Source organism: Chlamydotis macqueenii, chromosome 24 (genome assembly GCF_036417535.1).
Source record: "Chlamydotis macqueenii isolate bChlMac1 chromosome 24, bChlMac1.mat, whole genome shotgun sequence".
In the NCBI taxonomy this organism is placed as follows: Eukaryota; Metazoa; Chordata; class Aves; order Otidiformes; family Otididae; genus Chlamydotis; species Chlamydotis macqueenii.
In genome coordinates this window covers 7,010,029-7,030,525 of record NC_141579.1, presented here as the reverse complement: position 1 = coordinate 7,030,525, position 20,497 = coordinate 7,010,029, and the positions used below count along the sequence as shown (strand labels likewise).

Below are 20,497 nucleotides of genomic sequence, written 5' to 3'. Positions count from 1 at the left end.
AATGAAAATGGGAGAGAAGAGGGGAAGAGAGGAGAAAAGAGGGGAGAAAAAAGGGGGGGAAAAAGAGGGGAGAAAAAAGGGGGGGGAAAAAGAGGGGAGAAAAAGGGGGAAAAGAAGAAAAAATGGGAGAAAAAAGGGAAGAAAAAAGAGGGGAGAAAAAGAGGAAAAGGAAAGGGGAGAAAGAAAGGGGAGAAAAAATGCGAAAACGGGAATAAAAGAGGTGAAAAGAAGCAAGGAGGAGAAAGGGGGAAAAGGGAGAAAAAGAGGGGAGCAAAACGGGAAGAGGGGAAAAGGGAGCAGAAGGCGGGGGAGAAAGGGGACAGAAGAGGGGAGGGAAAGGGACGGGAACGAGAGGGGAAGAGGGAAAAGGGGGGGGAAGGGAAGGGAGAGAAGAGAAGGGCAGGGAAAGAGGGGAAGCGGGGGACGGGGCCGGGGGCAGAGCAGCGGCGTCAGCCCGCAGCCGCTCGCCGAAAAGTTTCCGCGCCGGGCTCGGCGGAGCCGCCGCCGCCGCCGCCGCCCGGGGCGCATCCCCCCACCCCACCCCGCCCGTCCCCCCCTCCCCGCCCCGGCCGCGCAGCCCCTCAGGTGCGCGGGGGGCGCCCGGTGCCGGCGGGCGGGGCGGGGGTGGCGGGGGGCCCCCCGCACTCACGGCGGCCGGCGGCTGCTCCCGCAGTTCGCACTGCCCGCTCTCATCGCCGCCGCCGCCGCTCGCCGCGCCGCGCAGCAAATCACGGCGGCGCCGGCCCCCGCGCCGCCCCGCGCCCACGTCAGGGCCCCCCCGCCCCCGCCGCCGCGCCCCCCCCTCTCCCCCCCCCCCGCATCCCCGCCCCGCCGCTCCATCTGGAGCGAGGGCGCCCCCCCCCGGCCCCGCCCCGCCCCGCGCACCCGGCCGCGCCGCGGCACCTGGCGAGCGGAGCGGGGCCCGCAACATGGAGGAGCCGCCGCGGGGCCGGCCCGCACCGCCCCACGCGAGACAAAAGCGACCCCCGCGGGGCGGGGGGAACGACACACCCGGCCCCCACGCGTGAAACCTCCCCGAACCCCCCGCCTCAGCAGCATCCAAAGCGGGGAGAAGGTGGGATGGGTGCGGTGGCCGGTTTGGGTTGGGAGCCCCTCGCGCGGGACGCCAGGACGAGAGCCCCGCATCCGCGCCGCGCGTGCGACGCAGCGTGCCCCGCGCCCAAACGCGCGGCGGTCTACCGGCGAAGAGCGGCGAGGGCAGAACGCGCCGAAACGCAACGGGACAGGGAAACGCAACCTACGGCGAGCGCAACGGGGCAGCACCCCCCGATTATAACGGGGTTCAACGCAGTTCGGGCGGAGACGACGGCAGGCGCCTAACAAGAGACCTCCCCATGCAAGGCGGCGCTGCAGCGTTAGGCACCCCGACGCTGCGGCGCTGGTGCCGGGGCACGCACGGGCGAGGCGTGCCCCTGGTTTTCAGGGGTCACAACTCCGCCGTTTTAATGGGCAGAGAGCACGAGCGCAGGCTGCCGCGTGGCTTTTTTTAGTTGCCTAAAACCCCTCGAGTACCTCCCCGGCTCGTCAAATCCCAGCGACGAGGGGAAGCGGGGAACGGGGAGCCAGCGCGGCTTCAAGTGCGCATTTACCCTCCTCCCGCTTTCCAGGGCTGGCGCGCGGGGCTGAGATCGCGCAGGCGGCCGGGGGGTGTTTTTCCTGAAACTCGCATGAAATTAAGCCGCGTGAGTCCCATTAGCCGTAATGGAAATCCCACGGCTAAATTCCCAGGCAGCGTCCTGAAAATTAACCCCCCAGCCCTCCCCGTCGACTGCCGCGGCGCGCTTTTCGCCACTCCGCTGACACGCATGGTAAGAGCTGCTGCGCGCTGTTTGAGAGGGCGGCTCCCCAAAGCTGCGGCGACGCTGGACGCACCCACGGCATCACGGGGGTCTTCCTCCCGATCCCCCTGGCCGGCGCGAGCCAAAGAGGAGAAGCCAAAGCAGCCCCTGCCTCCATGTCCCGGGGAGGGAAGACGGATCCTCTCCCAGGCTGGGGCGCGGGGTGCACGGCGAGCCCGGCAGCCGTGGGGCAGGACGGGGCCGGCAGCGCGGGAGCAGCCCTGCGGGACGGGGTGCAGTTAGGGGGCTGCACGGCCCCCGCAGCCCCACGAAGACGCCGAAGCGAAGCCGGGGAAGCCGCCGCCGTGGCCTTCGGGGTCGTTTCCCCGTGCCCCGGCGCGGGAGTTAATCGCCCATTGCTCCCCCCAGGACCTTCCATTTCCCTCCCATCTCTCCCCATCAGTTTCCAATTTATTTACTTTTCTGATCTTAATCCCCACCTTGTAGCGCAGCGCGTTTATTAGGAAGGAACCGGCGCGGTCAATGGAGCCACGCTGGGCTCCCGCGTTAAGGAGCGGTCACGCCCAAGTGCCTCGCCGCGTGCCGTTACGCCGAGCGATTGAGGCAATTTCTTCCTCCGCCGCCAGTTTCAGCTGTAAATCTCTCAACCAGATACGGGGGCAACGGCGCGCTGCCTGGCGCGGTTATCATTGACCTCCCGCGTCACGGCGTCCCTGGTTTTGGGAAGGCCAACCCAGCAGAGTGCGGGCGTCCTTCCCGGGGATCCCTTTGGATCCGCTTCCAGACCCCCGCCCCCCCTTTCCTTGGAACGGGGGCACGCGGACATCGCCTTTCTCCGCAGAAGCAAAACCTGATTTTTGAAGTCGCTCCCCTCTCGGAGGGAAGTTTACGGCACGCGAGCTCTCGCCTGCGCACGCGCCAGCCAGGATTTGGTCGGGCCCGGTGGCTTTGCTCCGGGACGGGGAAGAGCGCGGCGCTCTTTCGCATGCGGCAAGCTGACAGCTTGTGAAAAGATGATTAAACGCGTTCGACTTTATTTCAAATAAAGACCCCAAATGCTAAACGCACAAAGCCGCGCGTGGGGGGAGGGAGGGAGGGAGGCACGGCGCGGCGGGCCCCCGCTCAGCCCGCGGCCACGGCGCGTTAAGCTTCCCGCGAAAGCCATTGATCAGCACCAGGCCGCGTCCAAGCCGTGCGGATATCGGACCCCAGCGCGCTGTGGCGGCGCGGGGCGGTCGGGAACAGGCCCCTCATTGTGCCCCCGCTCGCCACACAAAGGGAACCCGAGAGCCACTCCAAGGCTTCTCTAAGGGAAACCGCATCCGAGCAACAAGTGGGGGACGCCGGAATCCTTACGGCGCGACGTTTCTGCTCGTAAGCACGGCTTCGAGCCACAACTTGGCTCATCCGAGCCCGCGCTGCGGCTGGGACGCCCGAACCGACGCCGTTACATCGGGAGGGACGCCCATCCGCTCTTTCGGACCACGGAGGGACGGGCTGCGACGCCCCGGCCACCGGCGCGAGGAGACGCGCGCTGCCAGGAGCGCATCCCTCCCGCGCTGTCCCGGTTCTGGACACTGCGCAGTCCCAAAGCCGAGGCCAAGGGGCGGCTCGGGGCCCGGGACCGGCGCAGCCGTGACTCAGGAGGGCGGCAGCCCGGCCAGCCTCCCCGCATTCCTCCCCTAAATCCCCCACACAAAAGGGAATTGAGCCGCCGTGACTCAGCGAAGGAGCGCAAACTTTACAGCCGGGCTTTGAACCGCCGTGTTTATGTATTCCCCCCCAGCAACGCGCGGCCGGCTTAGTAATTAAATAAAAATGTCTCCCTCTAGCAGGCGATGACCTAATCGCTGGTGCGGGACCTATTTTTAGCGTCACCCTTTGTACGTACGAGCGCGCTCCAGCCAGAGGCAGCGACTTTTGAAGTCCTAATCAGCGGGAGGGGGGCCGTCTTTGTTTAATTCACTGTGTAATTATTTTTCCTCTTCTCTTCACCCAAAATGTTTGACATCCTGCCTGGGACAGGAGGAGAGATGTGCCAAGGCTCTAAATGTCAGCCCTCGCCGCTTGCGCGCGCTCGGTAAAGTTCAGCCCGGAAAAAAAAACCCTTTAAGCAGCGCCGAACCGGCAGGGCCGGCCGGTCCCCTCGCAGCGGGACGTGAGCCCGCGCCTCCCCCTGGATGGGTCCTTCTCCAGAGGGACCGTGCCCCAGTTTCGCCACTAAGAAGAATTCCCGGGGAGTTAAACACCCGTCGCGCGCTTTTCTGAGCCCGAGATGAACCTCTCGTTAACGTCCTGCCCAAACCTCTCCCTGCCTGCGGACGGGGCGGTTTGCGGGCCCCTGAATGACTTGGGAGCCAAAATCCCCAAAGTCGCTCAGGAGGACGCGGGGCATCGGCCGTCCCGTCGGAAGCAGCGGTCCCCGTGCCCTGGCGATACCGCAGCTCGTTTACAGGAGGGAGCGAGCCCAATCCCGAACCGCCGTGGCCGGGCCAGCACCTGTGTCCCGATTTCATCTTCGCTCCCCAGCAAGGGCAGAGCCCTGCGTCCCGTTTCCAGGCGCGTGAGTCATCGCTCCCCCTTCCGAGGGGAGACAGGGAGATATTCCTGTGCCCCTGCGCGCGCGTGTTACCGGTCTGACAGCGCAAACAGAAGCCCACGCTTGCGGAAGCCTTTTCCCCCCTCTCAACATATCTCTGCACCAAATATTCCCACAAAACGCCTCCACAGCTGGGGAACCTCTGCCAAAAGCGGCTCTTCCTCCGTCCCGTTCTTGCGTCGGGGTGGGGGGGAGAATCTAGTGACCGACTCACACATCATACAGATCTCGTTTCTGGGGTGTTTCTCAGACGATCCAGCTGCCAACGACGGTATTTTAGATTAAATTCCTGTTCACCTTTTCCCTCTAGCACCCCTCTAACTGTACAGCTGCAGGACGTACGAGGAGTCGGAGGCCAAACGTCCCAGCCTGGTTCAAGGTTAGGTATTAACCCGTTTTATTTTCTTAATAATTGCCAGAAGATACCATAAACCCCCGGTATCTTATCTGGTCCCAGATTCCTAAGGGACCGAAGCCTCCGATAACATTCGTGCATCACGGCAGCTCGCAAGCCGCCCTTTGCAGGGAGATCTTTATGGATCCCTCGCGAAGGTCGGCGGCAATCGGCGCGTTCCGGCTCCGTTGCAGCGTACGCACCCGTTGCCACAATTCCCACGGACGCGGGCTTTGCTGCCCAGTTTTGTGACGGAGTCGGCGCCGGGACGGGGAGGAAGGTGGCTCTGAAGGAGCTTCGGCACCCTTGGACGGCGCTGGCGGGAGCTTGGCGCCGTCCACCTTCAGCCGTGCCGCATTCCCTGCCGGAACGGCTCGATCGGCCTCCCGAGAATGAGAGTAAACACTCCTGCAAAGCCGCCCGGGATACGGCCGATCTGCCCGGGGCCGGAGGCTGGCACGTGTCCCCGCAAGCGGCTGGGGACGCGGCGAGGCTGACGCGGCTGTCACCGGGCGTGCAGCTGCTTCCAACGTCCCCCGGCGCCTCTCGGGGAATAAAATCCCTGGAGAAACCCAGTGCCCTGCTTCTCTCCGGCACCGCTCCTGGTCCTCGGGTTCCTCGTCCTTCGGCTGGGAAACACCGATTCACCGCCAACGGACCGGGGTTCCACTTCTCTCTGCCGTTGGGAAAAAAGCGCCTCGATGCCCAAAACGCTTTCCGGTGAACGCTCAGCGTTTGGATCGCCGCTCTCGCCACAGAAATGGCTACGGCATCACCGGCCCTGCGGGTCCTCGGAGCCGTGCCGAGGGACGGAGGGGGTGGGCGGGGACCCCGCGCTTGGACTCACTGGGGGAAGCGGTCTGGGGGGGCTTCAGCCCCAGAGGCTTTTGAAGGGGCACGCTTTGGAAACATCCCTTCAAGGTGTCTGAACGGGAAAAAAAAGAAAATCACAACCCTCGCGAAAACAGTAATTATCTCGAAGGAGGGTGAAAGGGAATAAGGAAAAACGTGAAAAGCCTGCGAGCAGAGGGGAGTTCAGAGCCTCGGGGGGGTTTTCTCAGCACTAGCGGCTCATTTCTGCCCCTTCCCCACAAAACCCACGGGCTCCCCAAAAGAACGCTGTTATTTCAGACACGCAGCAGCGCCGCGCTAGCCCGCAGGTGAAATACTCCAGCGGCGTTGCTCCGGAGTTCAGCTGAGGTGACGAGAAATAATCCTCGCCGGCTTTAAAGCCCGCGAGTTCTGCAGCAGTGCCGCCCCTCATCGCATCCCTCCCGGGGAAGAGCGTTTCCAGCAGGACGCGGGCAGCTCCGGATGGATCAGCCGCGCAGCGCGAGCCCAGCACCGGGCCCAAGGAGAAGTACCCTTGCCCTGCTCGTTGGCCGAACGGCGCCCGGGAGGAGACAGCTCCGGTCTCGGTGACCCGAAACGCTGTCCTGTCTCTCGTAATCCTAATCCTGCTGAACACAGGAACCAAGCGCCAGCGACTCTGTGGAGGCTCGCAGCCGGGGCTGCACACAGGTCCGTCTCCTCCGCAGAGCCCTGAACGACTGTACGGCTGTGACTGCTCTCTTTTCAGTGCTGTTGTATTTTCCACAAAACCAGCGCCAGCAAAAACCGAGGGGTGCAGAGGCGTGAGGCCAGGCCGTACGGCGGCGGGCCCTCCTCCGCCGGCGCTCCCGCCGGCGTCCGCGCTCGGAGGGAGGAGAAGAGGGGAAGGAGAGATGAGCGAGCACGCTGCCTGCTGCAAATATTGACAGAACCATTACGGGCACGTATAAAACTCCCATTCGCGTGACGCGGGCGCGATATTCTTTGAATACCTCTGTCTCGAGGAATTCTTTATTTTGCCGTAGAAGAAAAATGTTTTCATATTCTCTCCTGCAGCTCGGGCCCACAACCCGGCGAGCCCTTTTGCCCTTGAGAGCCATAACATTATTTGTTAACATTTTTATGATGCCAAATGGTCTGTGCGAGAGCGGGTGCCATTCTTTAGCTGGGAAACCATATGGCACGCCGAGTAATAAATAAGGTATTGTGATAGTTAATGAACCTAATTGCCAGCAAAGGCTTTAATACGGAGAATGTGCCGCTGAGAATTTAGCACCACATTAGGGATGCGGCAGAGCTCCTCTGACTTCTGAGGCTTAATTTAAGTTCTATATTGCAAACTCCAGAAAATAATTCCAAACCCTCCTGCTGGAAAAGCAACCTGCTGCTAGACTGTGATTATACTGAATTACTAAAATCGCAATCAATTTTATACACTCAGTTAACCCTTGCTAGGGAACTCGCCGCTCCGCGCTCCGAGGGGAAGCCGCTTCGAAGGGGCGCCGGCGCCGAGCGGGAGCATCCCGGGCATCATCCTCACCGCGACCCGGGCTCTCCGCCCGCCAGCCCAGCCGACCGCAGGCGAAGCGGGGAACGAAAGCCACGATTACGAACGGTCAGCGCTATTTCGCCCCGTGACTCACTTATTAACCGCTGTCCTCGCGTCACGGCAAGCGGACGCGGCACAAGGCGCAGGTGCCACCTCTGCCTCACAGCGAGCGGGCTCCCGGGAAGCGCTCACGCGCTCGGAGAGCGGCAAAAGCCAACTTAAAAACAAAGTTGAACTCGCTTGGACTCCCTCAGCCCCGGAGAGCGGCAGAGCTCTTCCAGCCCGACGAAATCCCCGGTGTTGCTACAGATTTTACATCTGAAGCCCTTTCAGCCCAGAAAGCCCCCGGACGGCTCAGGGCTGCCGAGGGGCGCCGGCGCTTGCCGAGATGCTGACGCACGTCCCAGGCAGGTCCGGCCACTGCGCGAGCTCGGCAGGGTGGCAATCGGAGGCGCAGGGCTCCCCGCGGTCCCCGTTCGGCTGATGCCTAGCGCACCGCAATCCACGGGGAGATGAGACGATGCCGGTTTGGGAAACGCCGTTTCGGAAGACCTGCAGCTCTCCCAGTTGTGGACCCGTGCGGAAGCGATGCCCCTCGCCACGGGTGACAGCCATGCTGCGGTGTGCCTGCGCCTCCTCCCAGCACTGCTCCAAACGCTCACCAGCCTTGGAAAGCATCGCTCAGACTCTGCATGTCGCACGTCTTCAGGAATCAAAGCTGCCCTCCGTCAGCGAGCCCGTTTTCAGGATGCAGCCGCCCCGAGCCGGCTGCACGGGGAGACGCGGCCAGTCCTCGGAGAAGAGCAGCACTGCTCTTCCAGCCCCTCTGGAGCAGGGGGGAAATAAATAAATCACAGGGGTTATTGGTTTCTTCCCCGCTCTGATTGCAGCCGGCCAGCCTGCAGTCACGTCCGGCTGCTGCGAGCGGGCAGCTGGGCTCCGCGGGGCAGCGCCGCCCCGGCTGGGGGCGCGGGGGGTGCGAGGGACGGCTCCCCGCAGGGCTGCCCTTCTCCGGCCCCCCGCCGCCAGCAGACCCCTCTGGCCCCCGGCTTCGGGCGGGGTGTCGAGGCCGGGGCCGGCGGCCGCATCGAGCGGGGAAAGCGCGGAGATGAAGAGGCGCGCGGGGCGGGTTTAATGCCGTACATAAATACACTTTACAACCCGGGGACGGCTCGGTGCTAAGAGGAAGCCGTTGGAATATTTTATCGTGATGCAGATCGAGTGAAAAGACTGTGAATAAATAAAAGGGAAGATAATTATTTGATGGAGTTCTCTTAGGATACGCCACAGCGGGGAATACTTACGGAGAATACATATTACCGGAGAGACACCGCTATTCAAGCATCAAACGAACCCATAAATTGTCAGAGGGGAAAATTGGAGGAGAGGAAGGGATGGGGTTCTGGGCACCGCGCTCATCAGCAACGCCGGGCCGCACCTTCCTCCTTCCCCCTCGCGATTCCCCCTGCCCGAGGAGCCGCAGCCCCTGGAAAAGGGAAGGCTGGCGCTAATAAATGTCTGCCAGAAATTACGGCCGAGCCGCTACGGCACGGAGACGGCGTCGTTTATCTCCCCGCCATCTGCGTGGGCTCCTCGGGCCGGGGAGCGGCGGCCAGCTCCCGGGAACCTCGTCTCTCCCGCACCTTCGTGGGCTGAGAGGGCAGAGCTGGAGAGGACCCGGCGCTCCCCGCGTCCCACCGCCATGGCCCCGACCGGCCCCCAGCTCCCGCTCCGGGCCAGTCACGGGTTCACATCTCCCAGCCCATAATTACCCGCTAACCCGAGCGACTTCACTCACCGGCCGGCCGCAGCATCTCACCCGCGCAACGTGAAAGCGAGAGCAGTTGCGCCAGCAAAACCGCTGCAGCGCTTTTCCAGAGGCTAACTGGGAATCCCATAAAGACGGCACGACACCGAAACCACGCCGACACCGAGCCCGTGGGCAGCGACAGTTTGTTTCGTGAAGCGCCCACCTGGTTTTCCCCTCTCCGGTTATTTTGGGCGCTGATGCTGGGATGCGAGCGGACGATGGGAGGGGGCCAAGGAAGGCAGCCCCCCCGCCCCAATTCGGGCACAGAGGGACCGGGTCCGCGCGGGCGCAGCCGGGTTTCCACCGGTTCCCAGTGTCGTTACCTCGGAACACCGCCCGCCTCGGGGAGCGGAGGAAGCCTTTGGTCCCTTCGTGGGGATGACGTCAGGGACGGCCCGCGTGGCAAAGGGGCAGGCGCACGTAATTAGCTGAGGCACTCGTTATTTTCAGCGAGACCCGGCACCGCTTCCAAAACCCCTGTGCGAGAGCAAAGCCCGCGCCGAAGGCAGGATGCCTGTGAGGCCGGCTCAGACGATAAAATCAAAGCCGCTGAGGATGGCAGGCCTGCCTCCCTCCCTCCGCCTGCCAGGAGGGAATTGCGCAGTCACCTGCGCCCGGAGCGGGACTTTGTCCCCGTCCCCGTCGTTAATTTATTCCCCGTGAATTAGTGGGGCCCCGGAGATCCGCGCAGCCCACCTGTTCCCGCCGCCTGCCTCCCCGCGCCCGGCGCTGACATTTGGAGGCTCGGCGGCAGCTACCGGCACCCGCAAACGCTCCCATAAAGCATCGCTATGGCGGCGCCTGCCAGCACGTGTCCGCCCGCTCGCTCCCTCCCGGAGCCGGGGCGCCGAGAGGAGCATCGGCCCGGCTGGCGGGGACGGACGCGCGCAACTGACGCTTTTTTAAACGGCTCTGGTTTTTCCTTGGTAAATAACGCAGTAGTGAGGATGCCCAAAGGCGTGACGAAGGCAGCCCGTTCTCAGCACCCCGCGCGGCCAAGCCGTGGAAACCTCCCCGCCCGGTGCCATCCTTTTGGCAGAAGTCACGCTGACACGAGCATCCAGACGCGCGACGCTACTTTAATTGCTATCATTCCGGACTCCAAACAAATTGGCCCTAAATGCATTTTCATGAAAGACGACATTTTTTGTTAAGAGGGGACGGGAGGAGGGTGATTTTTAAAACCGCTCTCGCCGTAATGCGATGAAATTACCAGGTAGCACGCGGGGCTCTGAAAGCTGCAATTAATATCCCGCACCTTTCCACATCCTTTGTGCCATGACAGTCCTGGAAAGGCGGCGGCCGCTCGGGGCCCGCAGCGGGGACCGATCCCCCCGCTCCTCGAACGCCGGGACGCCCAGCACCTCGCCCCTTTCGCAGCGACGCGGAAAACGCCAGCACGCCCCGTTCCCACACCGCGGGTTTTTTGGCTCGCCTGCTCGAGAAAGGCGGCACCGGCAAGCGTGCCGCCCGCTCACCGGTGCAGGGCTTGGACACGCGTGCCAGCCGCGCTCAGCGATGTCAGGGACATCTCCACGAGCGTCCAAAACGCAGGCAGGGGGGTAGGAAAGCCCCTCTCCGTGATCCCGGGGAAGTAAGAGCTGCAGGGTGGTCCCCGCGCGCCTGCATCTGACCCAGAGCCATATGAAATTTGGATTTGTCCCTTCTGCCTCTTTATTTCATCTCTCCCACCGCGAGCAGCCTGATTCATTGCTAACAAAGGGAAACCGAATAAACCTGTAAACAATCCCGGCAAGGAGGAAGACTCTCCATGGACAGCAGCCCACCGAGGTCGAGCAGCGCACGAGGCGGCTCAGCTCTGCCAGCGCCGGGGTGGATTCACGCCCACGAGGGCTCCGGAGCCTCCCCGTCCCCGCCGCCCCAGATCCCCATCGGCTGGGACGACCCGGCCGAGCAACCTGCTGCCGCCACCGCTCTTCGCGGAGCCCTGCGCCACCCAGACCGGGGTTCGGGGCGAACCGCCCCGCGATTTCTAGGCACGGCCCCGCTAACGACTCAGCTCAGTAGAGGTGAAAGCCTTGGTTATGAGGAAGAGATCTCCGCAGAGGGAGCGATAAAGTAGGCAGGTTTGCAGCAAACGCCGTAAAGTTTTACGCTGCCGGAGCTGGGAATAAAAGATAGGCCCGTGTAAAACACGGTGGACAGAAAGGGTTTGCACAGGGCCGCAAAACAGCCCTGCAACAGGCGATCGCTGGTTTCCTAGGAGAAATTTAAACCGGAAAAATGAGCTGTTCAGCTCTCCGTGGAAGAGCAGGGCAAGCGAGAGGGGGAAGAGCAGCACGCAGGGGAACGCGACCCCTTTGTTCAGGACCCTCTGCGCACGCGGAGGCAGAGGCGGCTTTTGTTCTGGCGCTGCGCCCCAGCCGCTCCCCACGGCGGGCAGGAGCCGCCGGCAGCGAGAGCCATGCCGGGCGCTGGGGCCAGATCCCGGCAGCACACCCCTTTATTAGGGACAGAGAATTTAACCGAGACCCCCAGCGATGTGGACACGACAGAGAAAACCAGGGCATCCCCCAAATCTGACGGGAAATTTGAAGCGCGATGCTTTGGGCCAAGTGCAGCGCAAAACTCGCGGCGTTCTCCATGGCATCCGAGCCGACCGCCCCCCACGCTCCCGACCAGCCCCGCAGAGACCCCGGTGCCGTGGCGGAGGGGTGCCCTGAGCAGCCCACGAGCACAGCCTGCTGCTCCCGCTCCCGGCCGGGACGGGGCCGGCCGCAGAAAGCCGGGGAGCTCGCAAGAAGCCCCTGAGGAGCTGCTGCAGTTCAGAAAAGGAAAGCATTCCATCCTTTCAAAGCACAACTCTTTTCAACCAACCACTTTTTCAGCACAAGAACGATTCCTCCCTTCCTCAGAAAGCACCCAGGACCAGACACACTCACTTTTTGGGCGCTCTCTTTGCACAGACCCCTGCAAACACGACGGAGGGGAGCACGGGAAGCCGGTAACACACCGAAAAGGCTGCCGCTGTCCCCACGCCTCCCGTCCCAGGGACCCCAGCTCCGCGCCACGCGTCGATGCCCAGAGGCCCCCTTACCTCCGATCCGGGACAAGGGCGGGAAGAGGCACCCAGGAGCCGGCCGGGGCCCAAAGCAGGAGCACCCAGAAACACCACAGGTGCCTGGCCGCCCGCCCTTTATAACCTCCCATCCCGGGACGAGGCCAAGGTGCCCCCCGTTAGCTGACGAGGCACAGCTCCGTCCCATCAGCAAGGGCCCCTCCCCGCAGCTTGCTGCAGGGGCTTCTATTTTTTTTTTTTTTGGTTGTTTTTCCCTCCCTGTAATGGCAGATTTGGTGCATTACGCAGGGAAGCGTGCGGGGCGAGACGTTCCACGGTGTAAATAACCGAAACGCTGTTTGCATCAATCAGAGCAGCACTTAGGTGGAGATGACAATGGAGCCTGCGGAGCCCTAATCACACGCCTTGATTGAGCTCGTAGCACGGCAGAAAATGGAAACCAGGCCTCTGCGGCCGAGATTCCAACAGCGAGGGAGCGCTGGGGAGGCTGAGCGGAGCGGGGGGGCTCCAGGAGACGCGGGCGCGGCGTTGGCGACGAGGCCTGCGGAGCAGGGGCTTGCCGGCCCGAGACGCTCAGCGTTCCCACTCGCAAGCGCCCTGCGTGCTGACAGTTTGCACTTCCATCCCCAAATCGCGTCGTTCCGCCGGCAAAGCCAGGCTCCATGGACCGAAACGCGAGAGCTGCGCCTTTCAAGCTGACGCCCTTTTTACGCTCGGTCTCCTCGGCAGCCGGTTTCGCGTCGGCAGCTCTGGCCGCACAGGCCGTACGGCGAGCGGGCCTCGTTAAGCAAAGTCACCTCGGGGTGTAAAACCGCGCTTGTTACTTTGAGGATGACACGGCGGCTGGCCCGCCCGTCACTCCTCACGACCGCTGTAAAAAAGCCGAGGCTGACGATACCGATTCGGAGCGGTAATGAGCCTCAACCCCTTTGATCATCTTGGCTCCCACTGGGCAAGAGGGAAGAGGCCGGGATGCTGCGGGAACGCGGCGCCGCGAGAAGCGTGGGGCTCTGCTGCCTCTTCGTGGCGGGGACGGCGAAGGAGGCTGCCACCAGCGCGTCCCCTCCGCGACACCCCGCTGCTCCCCGACCCCGCGAGGCGGCGGGCGAGGGGCTGCGGGGCCTGGGGCCAGCTCTGCAGCCAAAACCGGGGCGCCGAGGTGGGGGATTTGCTGGTTTTCGGGGCGAGGAGGCGAAATTGCAGTTTTACGAAGGAAACCTGAGAAAAATAAACGCAACCAAATCGATGCAAAAAAAGGGGAATTTTGGCAGGCGCTTGTCACGGACTGGAAGTGGTTCCTCCTCACTACAGGAGCGACACGGACAGTCCTCAGCCGGGACATCGAATGGCCCTCAAACCTCCGTGCCCCCTTCTGTTACCGAACGCGCCGACATCAGCCTTCTGTCAACAAGCAGAGGTGTCGGACGCGCTGACGCTGCTACGGAGCTGCTGGCTGCGGCTGCCGGCGGTACCGGCTCGCGCTGTACCTGTTTAGTGCCGACGTTACCGTACAGCTCGGGACGCGTAACGTAAAACCAGGGATTCCACTAATTATGGTGGGGGGACTGGGTGGCCCGGGGGGATTTCGGGAACAAGTTATTACGGGAAATGTGAAGGTCGGTGCCAAGACAAGAGAGCGAGAGCGAGCCCTGCACGTGACCGGGAGTGCATCTGGCTGGCGCACGGGACAGAGGACACGGAAGAGAAGGGAATTAAAACCGAAAGTACAACGGGGGCCGCAGAATGCAGGGCAGAGAGAGCGCAGAGCTCGGCGCTGCCAAGATGGAGGCTCCAGCCGTCTTCACCGAGGCAGAGGCTTACCAGCGCAGGTTCAACCCCCAGGAGTACCTGCGGGAATACTACAACATGTGCGACAGCCAGGGCCAGGCCAACACCTTCCTGATGGAAAACCTGAAGATCCTCTGGAAAATGTTCTCCCTGGGTGAGTACCCGCCCGCCCTCCAGGTGCTGGGCCAGGGCCAGCGACGCCATTTGCAGAGCTGTCCCACGGGCTGTCGGTGCCAGCTACACCCTACACAAGTGCACACACACCTTTAAAAAAAAAAATATAAATATATATATGTGCATGCCTGTGTACTTGTGCGCACGGTGCGTTGCCAGCTGGCGCCGTTCCACAGTTCCTGGAAACATTGTCCGGGCCAGCCGGCGCTGGGTGGGCGCTGCGGTCGGCGCCGCTGCCGCAGAAGCGGGCGTTGTCCCCGGCCCCGGCGGGGCTGGGGGCTCCGCAGCCGCCGCAGGAGCTGCCCCCCCGGCCGGGCTGCCGCCACAGAGCCCCGCGCACGTGGCAGTCGGGATCGCGTTTCTGGGTCGGGGAAGCGCAGCCCGACGGGGCTGCGGGACGTTTCTGTCCCGGGGCGCGGTCTCCGTGCTCAGTGGGACGGTCTCTCCCCGCTCCGCACCAGACGAGGTGAAGGGCGATGTGCTGATCGACGTCGGCTGCGGCCCCACCATCTACCAGATCCTGTCCGCCTGTGAGCGCTTCCAGCGGATCTTCTCCCTGGACTACACCGACGAGAACCGCCGGGAGCTGGAGAAGTGGCTGAAGAACGAAGCGGGAGCCTTCGACTGGTCGCCAGTGGTGAAATACGTTTGTGAGCTGGAGGGGGACAGGTGAGGCCGGCTTCCTCCCCCCCGCAGCCCCCACGGCGTACGTCAGGCCGCGGGCGTGGATGCTAAATAAGCACGCCACCAGCCTGCACTTCTTTCTTTCTTTCTTTATTGCCAGGGAGAAGTGGGCTGAGAAACAGGAGAAGGTGAGGAAGAAGGTGAAGCAGGTTCTGAAGTGCGATGTGACCAAAGCCAACCTCGCGACCCCCGTGTCCCTGCCTCCCGCCGACTGCGTCGTCACCACGCTCTGCTTGGAGGGCGCCTGCAAGGACCTGCCCACCTTCCGCAGCGCCCTGCAAAACGTCGGCGGCCTCCTGAAGCCGGGGGGCCACCTGGTGATGATGACGGTGCTCCGGGAAACCTACTACGGCTTCGGCGAGGAGGTCTTCTCCTGCCTGCGCCTGGAGGAGAAGGACGTGGAGGAGGCCGTGGAGGGCGCCGGCTTCGAGGTGAAGTTCAGCAAGGTGCAGCCGTACCTGGCCGAGGACGTCCGCACCGACTGCGAGGCCGTGCTGAGCCTCGTGGCGCGCAAGCGCGCGTCCGGCACCGCCTAGCGTGGGGGTGCCAGGGCCGGTGGCGGGGGGAACCAGCAGCGCGTCTGCTTTCCGAAAGATCCGCCATGTAACCCTCAGCCCTCGCCCCGTTATCTGAAAGCAAATAAACTCGCAAGTGCCCTGACAGCGGCTGCAGCCTGAGCTTAATGCGGCACGCGGGGCGCCAGCAGCGCGGGCTCGGGGTACCCCCGCCGGCTCGCCCCGGCCCCGGTCCCAAAACAGGAATCGCACCCAGGGCCCCTCCCCGCCGCCTTCCCCAGCCGCAGCAGGGCTCCCCTTTCAGGGGTAACGTGCCTTCCTGAGGCCAAAATCCGTCCTGCCAGGAAAAGTCCGGCTGCAGACGGTGAGAGGGCGCAAACCCAGAGCTGTTTCTGGTTTCCACGCCCGCTGTCCCAACACCGCGGTGGAGAAGGGCGCTGTGCGGGGGAGCGGCGCGCCCCGCGCCCGTGCAGCCCCGCAGAGCCCAGGCGCCCGCTGCTCCCTTCAGCAGAGCCGCAGACACCGTTTCCCAAAACGCTGCAGCCCCGGCGCTGCGCGCCCGCTCCGAGAAACGGGGCCGAAACCCAGCAGCTGCGTGCAGGCAGCCGAGGACCTCCCCGCTCGCCAGTTAGCGCTGAATGTAACGCCGCCGTTTCCCTAAAGACCACTGCGCCTGCCAGCGCGGTGCAGTAACGGCGGGAATTGAGCAGCTGCCGGCGCGTTCTCGGGAAATAACACGGCCTGGTCCAGTAGCGCCGGCGTCTTTAATCGCCGTGTGACTGCTCGAACGTGGGCGCCGCCAGGGATCTTCCCGGTTTGCTTACAAAGCACAACAATTCCCTTCACGGAGACGTTCGTCGCTACAATCCCCCTCTTGTTGACCCTGCCGGGAGTCAGGGAAAGCCGTTCCCAGCCACGAGGCCGGGCGCTATTCCACCTGCTGCTCGCCAACGGAAATGGCGGCGGCACCTACGGCGCCGAGGTGGCTGCGGGTGGGACGCGTGCCGGGAAGATGCCGACACGGGAGGCTTTGCCGCCCCGGAGACGGAGAGCGTGCGGAGAGAGGGCAGCCGGCCTTCCCGGACCTCGCCTGTCCTCCCCCCTGGAGGGGGCGCGAGGCACAAGCAGCGATCCGGGGAACGCAGCCGCGGCGCTCGCGGAGCCAAGCGCCGCGCGCTCCCAGCCAAGCCCGGGACCCAGAAAGGGAAAAACGCCGAGGGAAGCAAACGAGGCTCCAGGGAAATTAAGGCAAAGTGGAAGTCCTGGCAGCGCGAGGTGCAATTTCCTTTCTGAATGAGCAACTGTTTGGAATCTAACCGGGCGAGCGCGATTAAACCAAATGGGTATGAATTCTAGGTGCGGCAGCACGTAACGAAGTGAAGAAAACGAACAGCACCTCATTAACAGGAAAAGAGGAGATGCCATCACGCGTCGGGGCCTAATGAAAAAGGAAGGCTCGGCTTCCCCTTTCCAAACTCTTCCAGATGGAAAACCTCCTGGATTTACATCCGGCGCCTCCCGAGAGAGCCGGGGGGTTCCAGCCGCCGGCGAGAAGCCTCCCTGTCCAGCGGCCGGCGCAGGGAGCTCCTTGGCAGGACACCCGCAGAAGTAAAGCGGCCGGCGGAGGCCTGCCAGCGCTCGCACCGAGGGCGCCCAGCCCCGCCGCGCAGCCGGGCTCCTCCGGAAGCCAGTTCGGGCGAGCAAAGGGGTCAGGAGCCCGCAGCGGGGCCGGCCGCGTCCCCCCAGCTCCCCGGAACCGACCCAGGCTGTCCTGTCCGCAGGCTACGACGTTCGGTCACTTTTTAGCCTGTGCCACAGGTTTCCAAGGGCAATGCGTGACGAGGACCACTCGGTTTGCGGGAGGGACGCTCACAGCGGCGCGCCGGTAACGCGGACGCTGCAGCCCGGAGCGGCTCCGTTCCCACAAACCGGATTTGCCGGGCGCTGTTACCCACGGGCCGAGGCCCCGGGGGCAGCGCCCCCCGCTCCCTGCCTCTCCGCTCCGCCACGGCGGCCGCCCCGCACCCCGGGCTCCCCGGGCGCAGCTCCCGCGCCTGAGCGCCGGCCCCGGCCCCGGCCCCGGCCCCGCCACCGCCCCGTTCCGTCCCGGCCCACCGGAACAGGCGGCGCGCCCGCGCTGACGTCACGCCGCCGGCGCTTGCGCAGAGCCGCACGTCGGCGCCGGTGAGCGCGGGCTGCCCGGCCGCGGCGATGGGGGCGGCGGCGGCCGAGGCGGACCGGACGCTGTTCGTAGGGAACCTGGACCCCAAGGTCACCGAGGAGCTCATCTTCGAGCTGTTCCACCAGGTACCGGCGGCGGCGGCCCTGCCCGGCCGCGCTTTATACCGGGGGGGAGCGCGGGGCGGAGCGGCCGCCATGGCGGGGCGGGCCACGGCGGCCGCCGGCGGCCACACTTCCGCGGTGCCCCCCCTCCCAGCACCCGCTGTTCACCCTCCCCCGGTGCAACCCCTGCTTGCAGCCCCAAACCCAAACCCGTGCGACCGGCTCCGGGCACCCCGGGAACCGGCTGTGCCGCCCCCGTCCGTCTCCGTTGGCCCAGACCCCCCCCCAAAACCGGCAGTACCCCCCCCCCCCCCCGCCACGTGCGCACACCCAGCGGTGCTGCTGCCCCCAAACTTCCCGGGAACTCCTCCGTGCACAGCGATGTTTGTGTTTGTAACCTTTCTTAAAAATTGCTTCTTGGCAGCCTTAAAAGTTTTGGGAGAGCGGCTCCGCGTGTGGCTGAGGCCGGTTGTTTCTCCATTCGCAGGCGGGCCCGGTCATCAAGGTCAAAATCCCGAAGGACAGGGATGGCAGGCCCAAGCAGTTCGCCTTTGTGAACTTCAAACACGAGGAGTCCGTCCCCTATGGCCTGAGCCTGCTCAACGGGATCAAGCTGTTCGGAAGGCCCATCAAAATCCAGTTCCGATCAGGTACCTGCAACGAGAAACGCTCAACGCCCCGCTTACCGGGGAGGGAGCAAGCCTGCCGCCCGCTGCCCGCTCCCGCAGCCCGAGAGATTTCTGTTTAATTGGTTAAACCGCCCGCGCGTCGCGTCGCATCGCGCGGTCACCCACCTGACAGCCGATCATTTTGGCGCTGTCGAGCAAGCGCAGCTCCTGTCCCCGTGCTTCCGCAGGGGACGGTCCTGTCGGTTACGGCCGAGGAGAATCCCGCGGCTGGCTCTTGTGTCGGGCGTGTTTTTGATTGTTGGTTCCGTACCCTGGAGCGCTGTTCTGAATCGTCAGGCGAGCCGCAGAAGTCGTGCCTGATGGCTGGTAAACGCGGCTCGTTGGCCAGAACATCAGCGCCCCACTGCAGCTTTCCCGGCGGGTCCTGGTTTGGAGGCCGGACCGCGTGCGTTTGCCGGTACCCGCGGAACCGGAGAGCTGGCTAAGCGTGTGGAAACGGTGCTGTGCAGGTTCCCTTCCTACCCACGTTCCTCTAAGCTGCGTTTGTCGCTCTCCTGAGACGTTTCTTTCTCTGCAGGGAGCAGTCACGTCTCGCAGGACAGCAACCCGTACTGTTCCCCGCACGGAGCCGCCAGCGCCAGCCCGTCCGGCGCGCCGCACCCAGCGCCTGGCTGCGGCAGGTACGAGCGCCGCCAGCACGCGGCGCAAACAGCTGGGTTCCCTGGGTGCCCTTCCTGCTGCCCGAAATCCTGACGCAGAAAGAGCAGCGTCGTGGTTTTGTACAAACGGGGAGAGGGTCCGACGGGGCGAGGCGGGGAGGGCGCTGCCGCGTGCCTGACGTAAGCGCGTCCGCAGCGGTTCCTGGCTGCGGCCGTGAGCTCAGGCTGGCGCCAGCGCCGTGGTTTTGTTTGTAACGGGGGAAACGCGGCTAGCCTGCAGACGCTAAACCTCCTGATCTTTTTTTTTTTTTTTTTTTTTTTGCAGATACGAGCGGATTCCGGACAGCGCGGTAGCAGCGGGGTTCCCGCCGGCGCAGAGGCCTCTGCCGCCTGCTGACGGCCTTCAGAGACAAGCGGTGGTACGCCGCTCGCTTGCGCTGCTGCCGTCGCCCTCTCTGCTTTTCAGGACTTTTTTTTTCCGAAGCGGTTGTGGGAATCCGCTTTTGGAGCGGCGCAGCGACCGTTCCAAAAGCTTACGGGCTCCTGGGGTGGTTTGGCGGGAGGGCTGGGAGCGCGAGGAGCTCAGCGGTAGCGGCAGCGGTCGCTAAGGGCGGCTGGAAGCTCGCGCTTCGGCTCCTTTCCGAAGCGAAAGCTTTCGTTTTCCCCTGGATTTGCAGCCAGATTCCGGTGCGATGCGGGGGTTAGCGCTTCCCCGGCTCTGCCGGGTGGCCAGCGCCCCAAACCCACCCACCCTCTTCCTCTTCTCCTTCCAGATGAGCGGTGCCGTGCGGCAGCCGCCGCAGTTCGGGGGCAAGTACGAGCAGCCCGCCTTCGCCCCGCCCGGCTACGCGCAGGCTCCCCACGCCTTCCACCCCTCGCCGGCCTCCCAGCTGCCGCGGCGCCCGGAGGTGCTGGCGCTGCGCAAGGGCCGGCTGGGCGCCCACCCCTACCACGCGGACGGCAGGCACTTCGGCCGCGAGCAGCGCTTCGGGGAGCGCGGCCCCGACTACGGCAGGGGCAAGCGGGAGGAGTTCGGCTTCGAGGAGAGGGGCCACGAGGCCGAGCATCACTACCGGGCAGGCAGGGAGGAGCCCGCCTATGAAGACAGGCACCGCGACGGCTGGAGCCACGACTACGACTACCGGAGAGAGAGCTACAGAGAGCCCAGGTGGCACCCGTCGCGGCACTGACGCCCGCTCGGTGGCTGCGGGGGACTGGACGGCAAGGAAAGCTCCGTCTTTTCTTACCGAGCGCGCGCGTGGAGCCAGCCCAAACCCCGCCCCACCGCAGTTACCTTTTACCGTTTGTAAAGCACTAGCGGCGGCGTCCTCCCGGAGCAGCGTCTCGGTTTTAAACGCGTTGGCTCTGCGCCTCGGGGCTTTTCGCGGGGAAAAAAGGGGAGCGTGGCGCGGTTTGCCAGCTGCTGCCTTCGCCGTGCGCCCGCGTTTGCGGAGCTGCGGCCGTTGGCGGCGGCTCTGTGCCGGCTGCGCGGCCGCGTCCCGCCCTGCGGAGCAGAGGTGGGACGGACGCGGTCCGGCACCTTAAACGTTTCACGCAGCCTTTTTGATACGGAATATTCCCTGTCTTGGAAAAGAGTATTAAAGCCTCCCGGGAAAAAACCCGCAGGTGGATCGCCCTCGTTTCAGCCTCGCGTACCCAGAGCTGCTCGGGGCCTGCTGCATCCCCCGGAGCTCCCCGGGCTCGGCAGAGGCCCCGCCGCTC

At 64.2% G+C, this 20,497-nt stretch overlaps 3 protein-coding genes across 3 annotated transcripts in view; 2 read left to right on the top strand and 1 right to left on the bottom strand.

Moving 5' to 3' along the window:
• The window catches only part of ZBTB16 (zinc finger and BTB domain containing 16), a 45,508-nt gene extending 44,800 nt beyond the window's left edge, over positions 1 to 708 (bottom strand). Inside the window, 1 exon segment of the mRNA XM_086766117.1 lies at positions 650 to 708. The gene's annotated coding sequence lies outside the window, so the exon portion shown is untranslated.
• A 13,038-nt stretch (positions 709 to 13,746) lies between these two features.
• On the top strand, positions 13,747 to 15,349 carry NNMT (nicotinamide N-methyltransferase). Its single transcript, XM_086766371.1, has 3 exons — positions 13,747 to 13,985; positions 14,467 to 14,674; positions 14,790 to 15,349. The coding sequence occupies exons 1-3, from the start codon at positions 13,787 to 13,789 to the stop codon at positions 15,223 to 15,225; spliced, it is 843 nt and encodes a 280-aa protein (XP_086622497.1). The 5' UTR covers positions 13,747 to 13,786; the 3' UTR covers positions 15,226 to 15,349.
• A 2,003-nt stretch (positions 15,350 to 17,352) lies between these two features.
• RBM7 (RNA binding motif protein 7) lies at positions 17,353 to 20,404 on the top strand. Its single transcript, XM_086766278.1, has 5 exons — positions 17,353 to 17,511; positions 17,975 to 18,137; positions 18,694 to 18,796; positions 19,101 to 19,194; positions 19,549 to 20,404. The coding sequence occupies exons 1-5, from the start codon at positions 17,416 to 17,418 to the stop codon at positions 19,963 to 19,965; spliced, it is 873 nt and encodes a 290-aa protein (XP_086622404.1). The 5' UTR covers positions 17,353 to 17,415; the 3' UTR covers positions 19,966 to 20,404.
• Positions 20,405 to 20,497: the final 93 nt, after the last annotated feature.

Bases quoted from the DNA above. Each gene is read 5' to 3' on its own strand.
- NNMT (XM_086766371.1), top strand. From the start codon at position 13,787: ATGCAGGGCAGAGAGAGCGCAGAGCTCGGCGCTGCCAAGATGGAGGCT. The intron at 13,986-14,466 runs GTGAGTACCCGC...GCTCCGCACCAG, and splicing joins CTGGAAAATGTTCTCCCTGG to ACGAGGTGAAGGGCGATGTG. The intron at 14,675-14,789 runs GTGAGGCCGGCT...CTTTATTGCCAG, and splicing joins TGTGAGCTGGAGGGGGACAG to GGAGAAGTGGGCTGAGAAAC.
- RBM7 (XM_086766278.1), top strand. From the start codon at position 17,416: ATGGGGGCGGCGGCGGCCGAGGCGGACCGGACGCTGTTCGTAGGGAAC. The intron at 17,512-17,974 runs GTACCGGCGGCG...CTCCATTCGCAG, and splicing joins TCTTCGAGCTGTTCCACCAG to GCGGGCCCGGTCATCAAGGT. The intron at 19,195-19,548 runs GTACGCCGCTCG...TTCTCCTTCCAG, and splicing joins GCCTTCAGAGACAAGCGGTG to ATGAGCGGTGCCGTGCGGCA.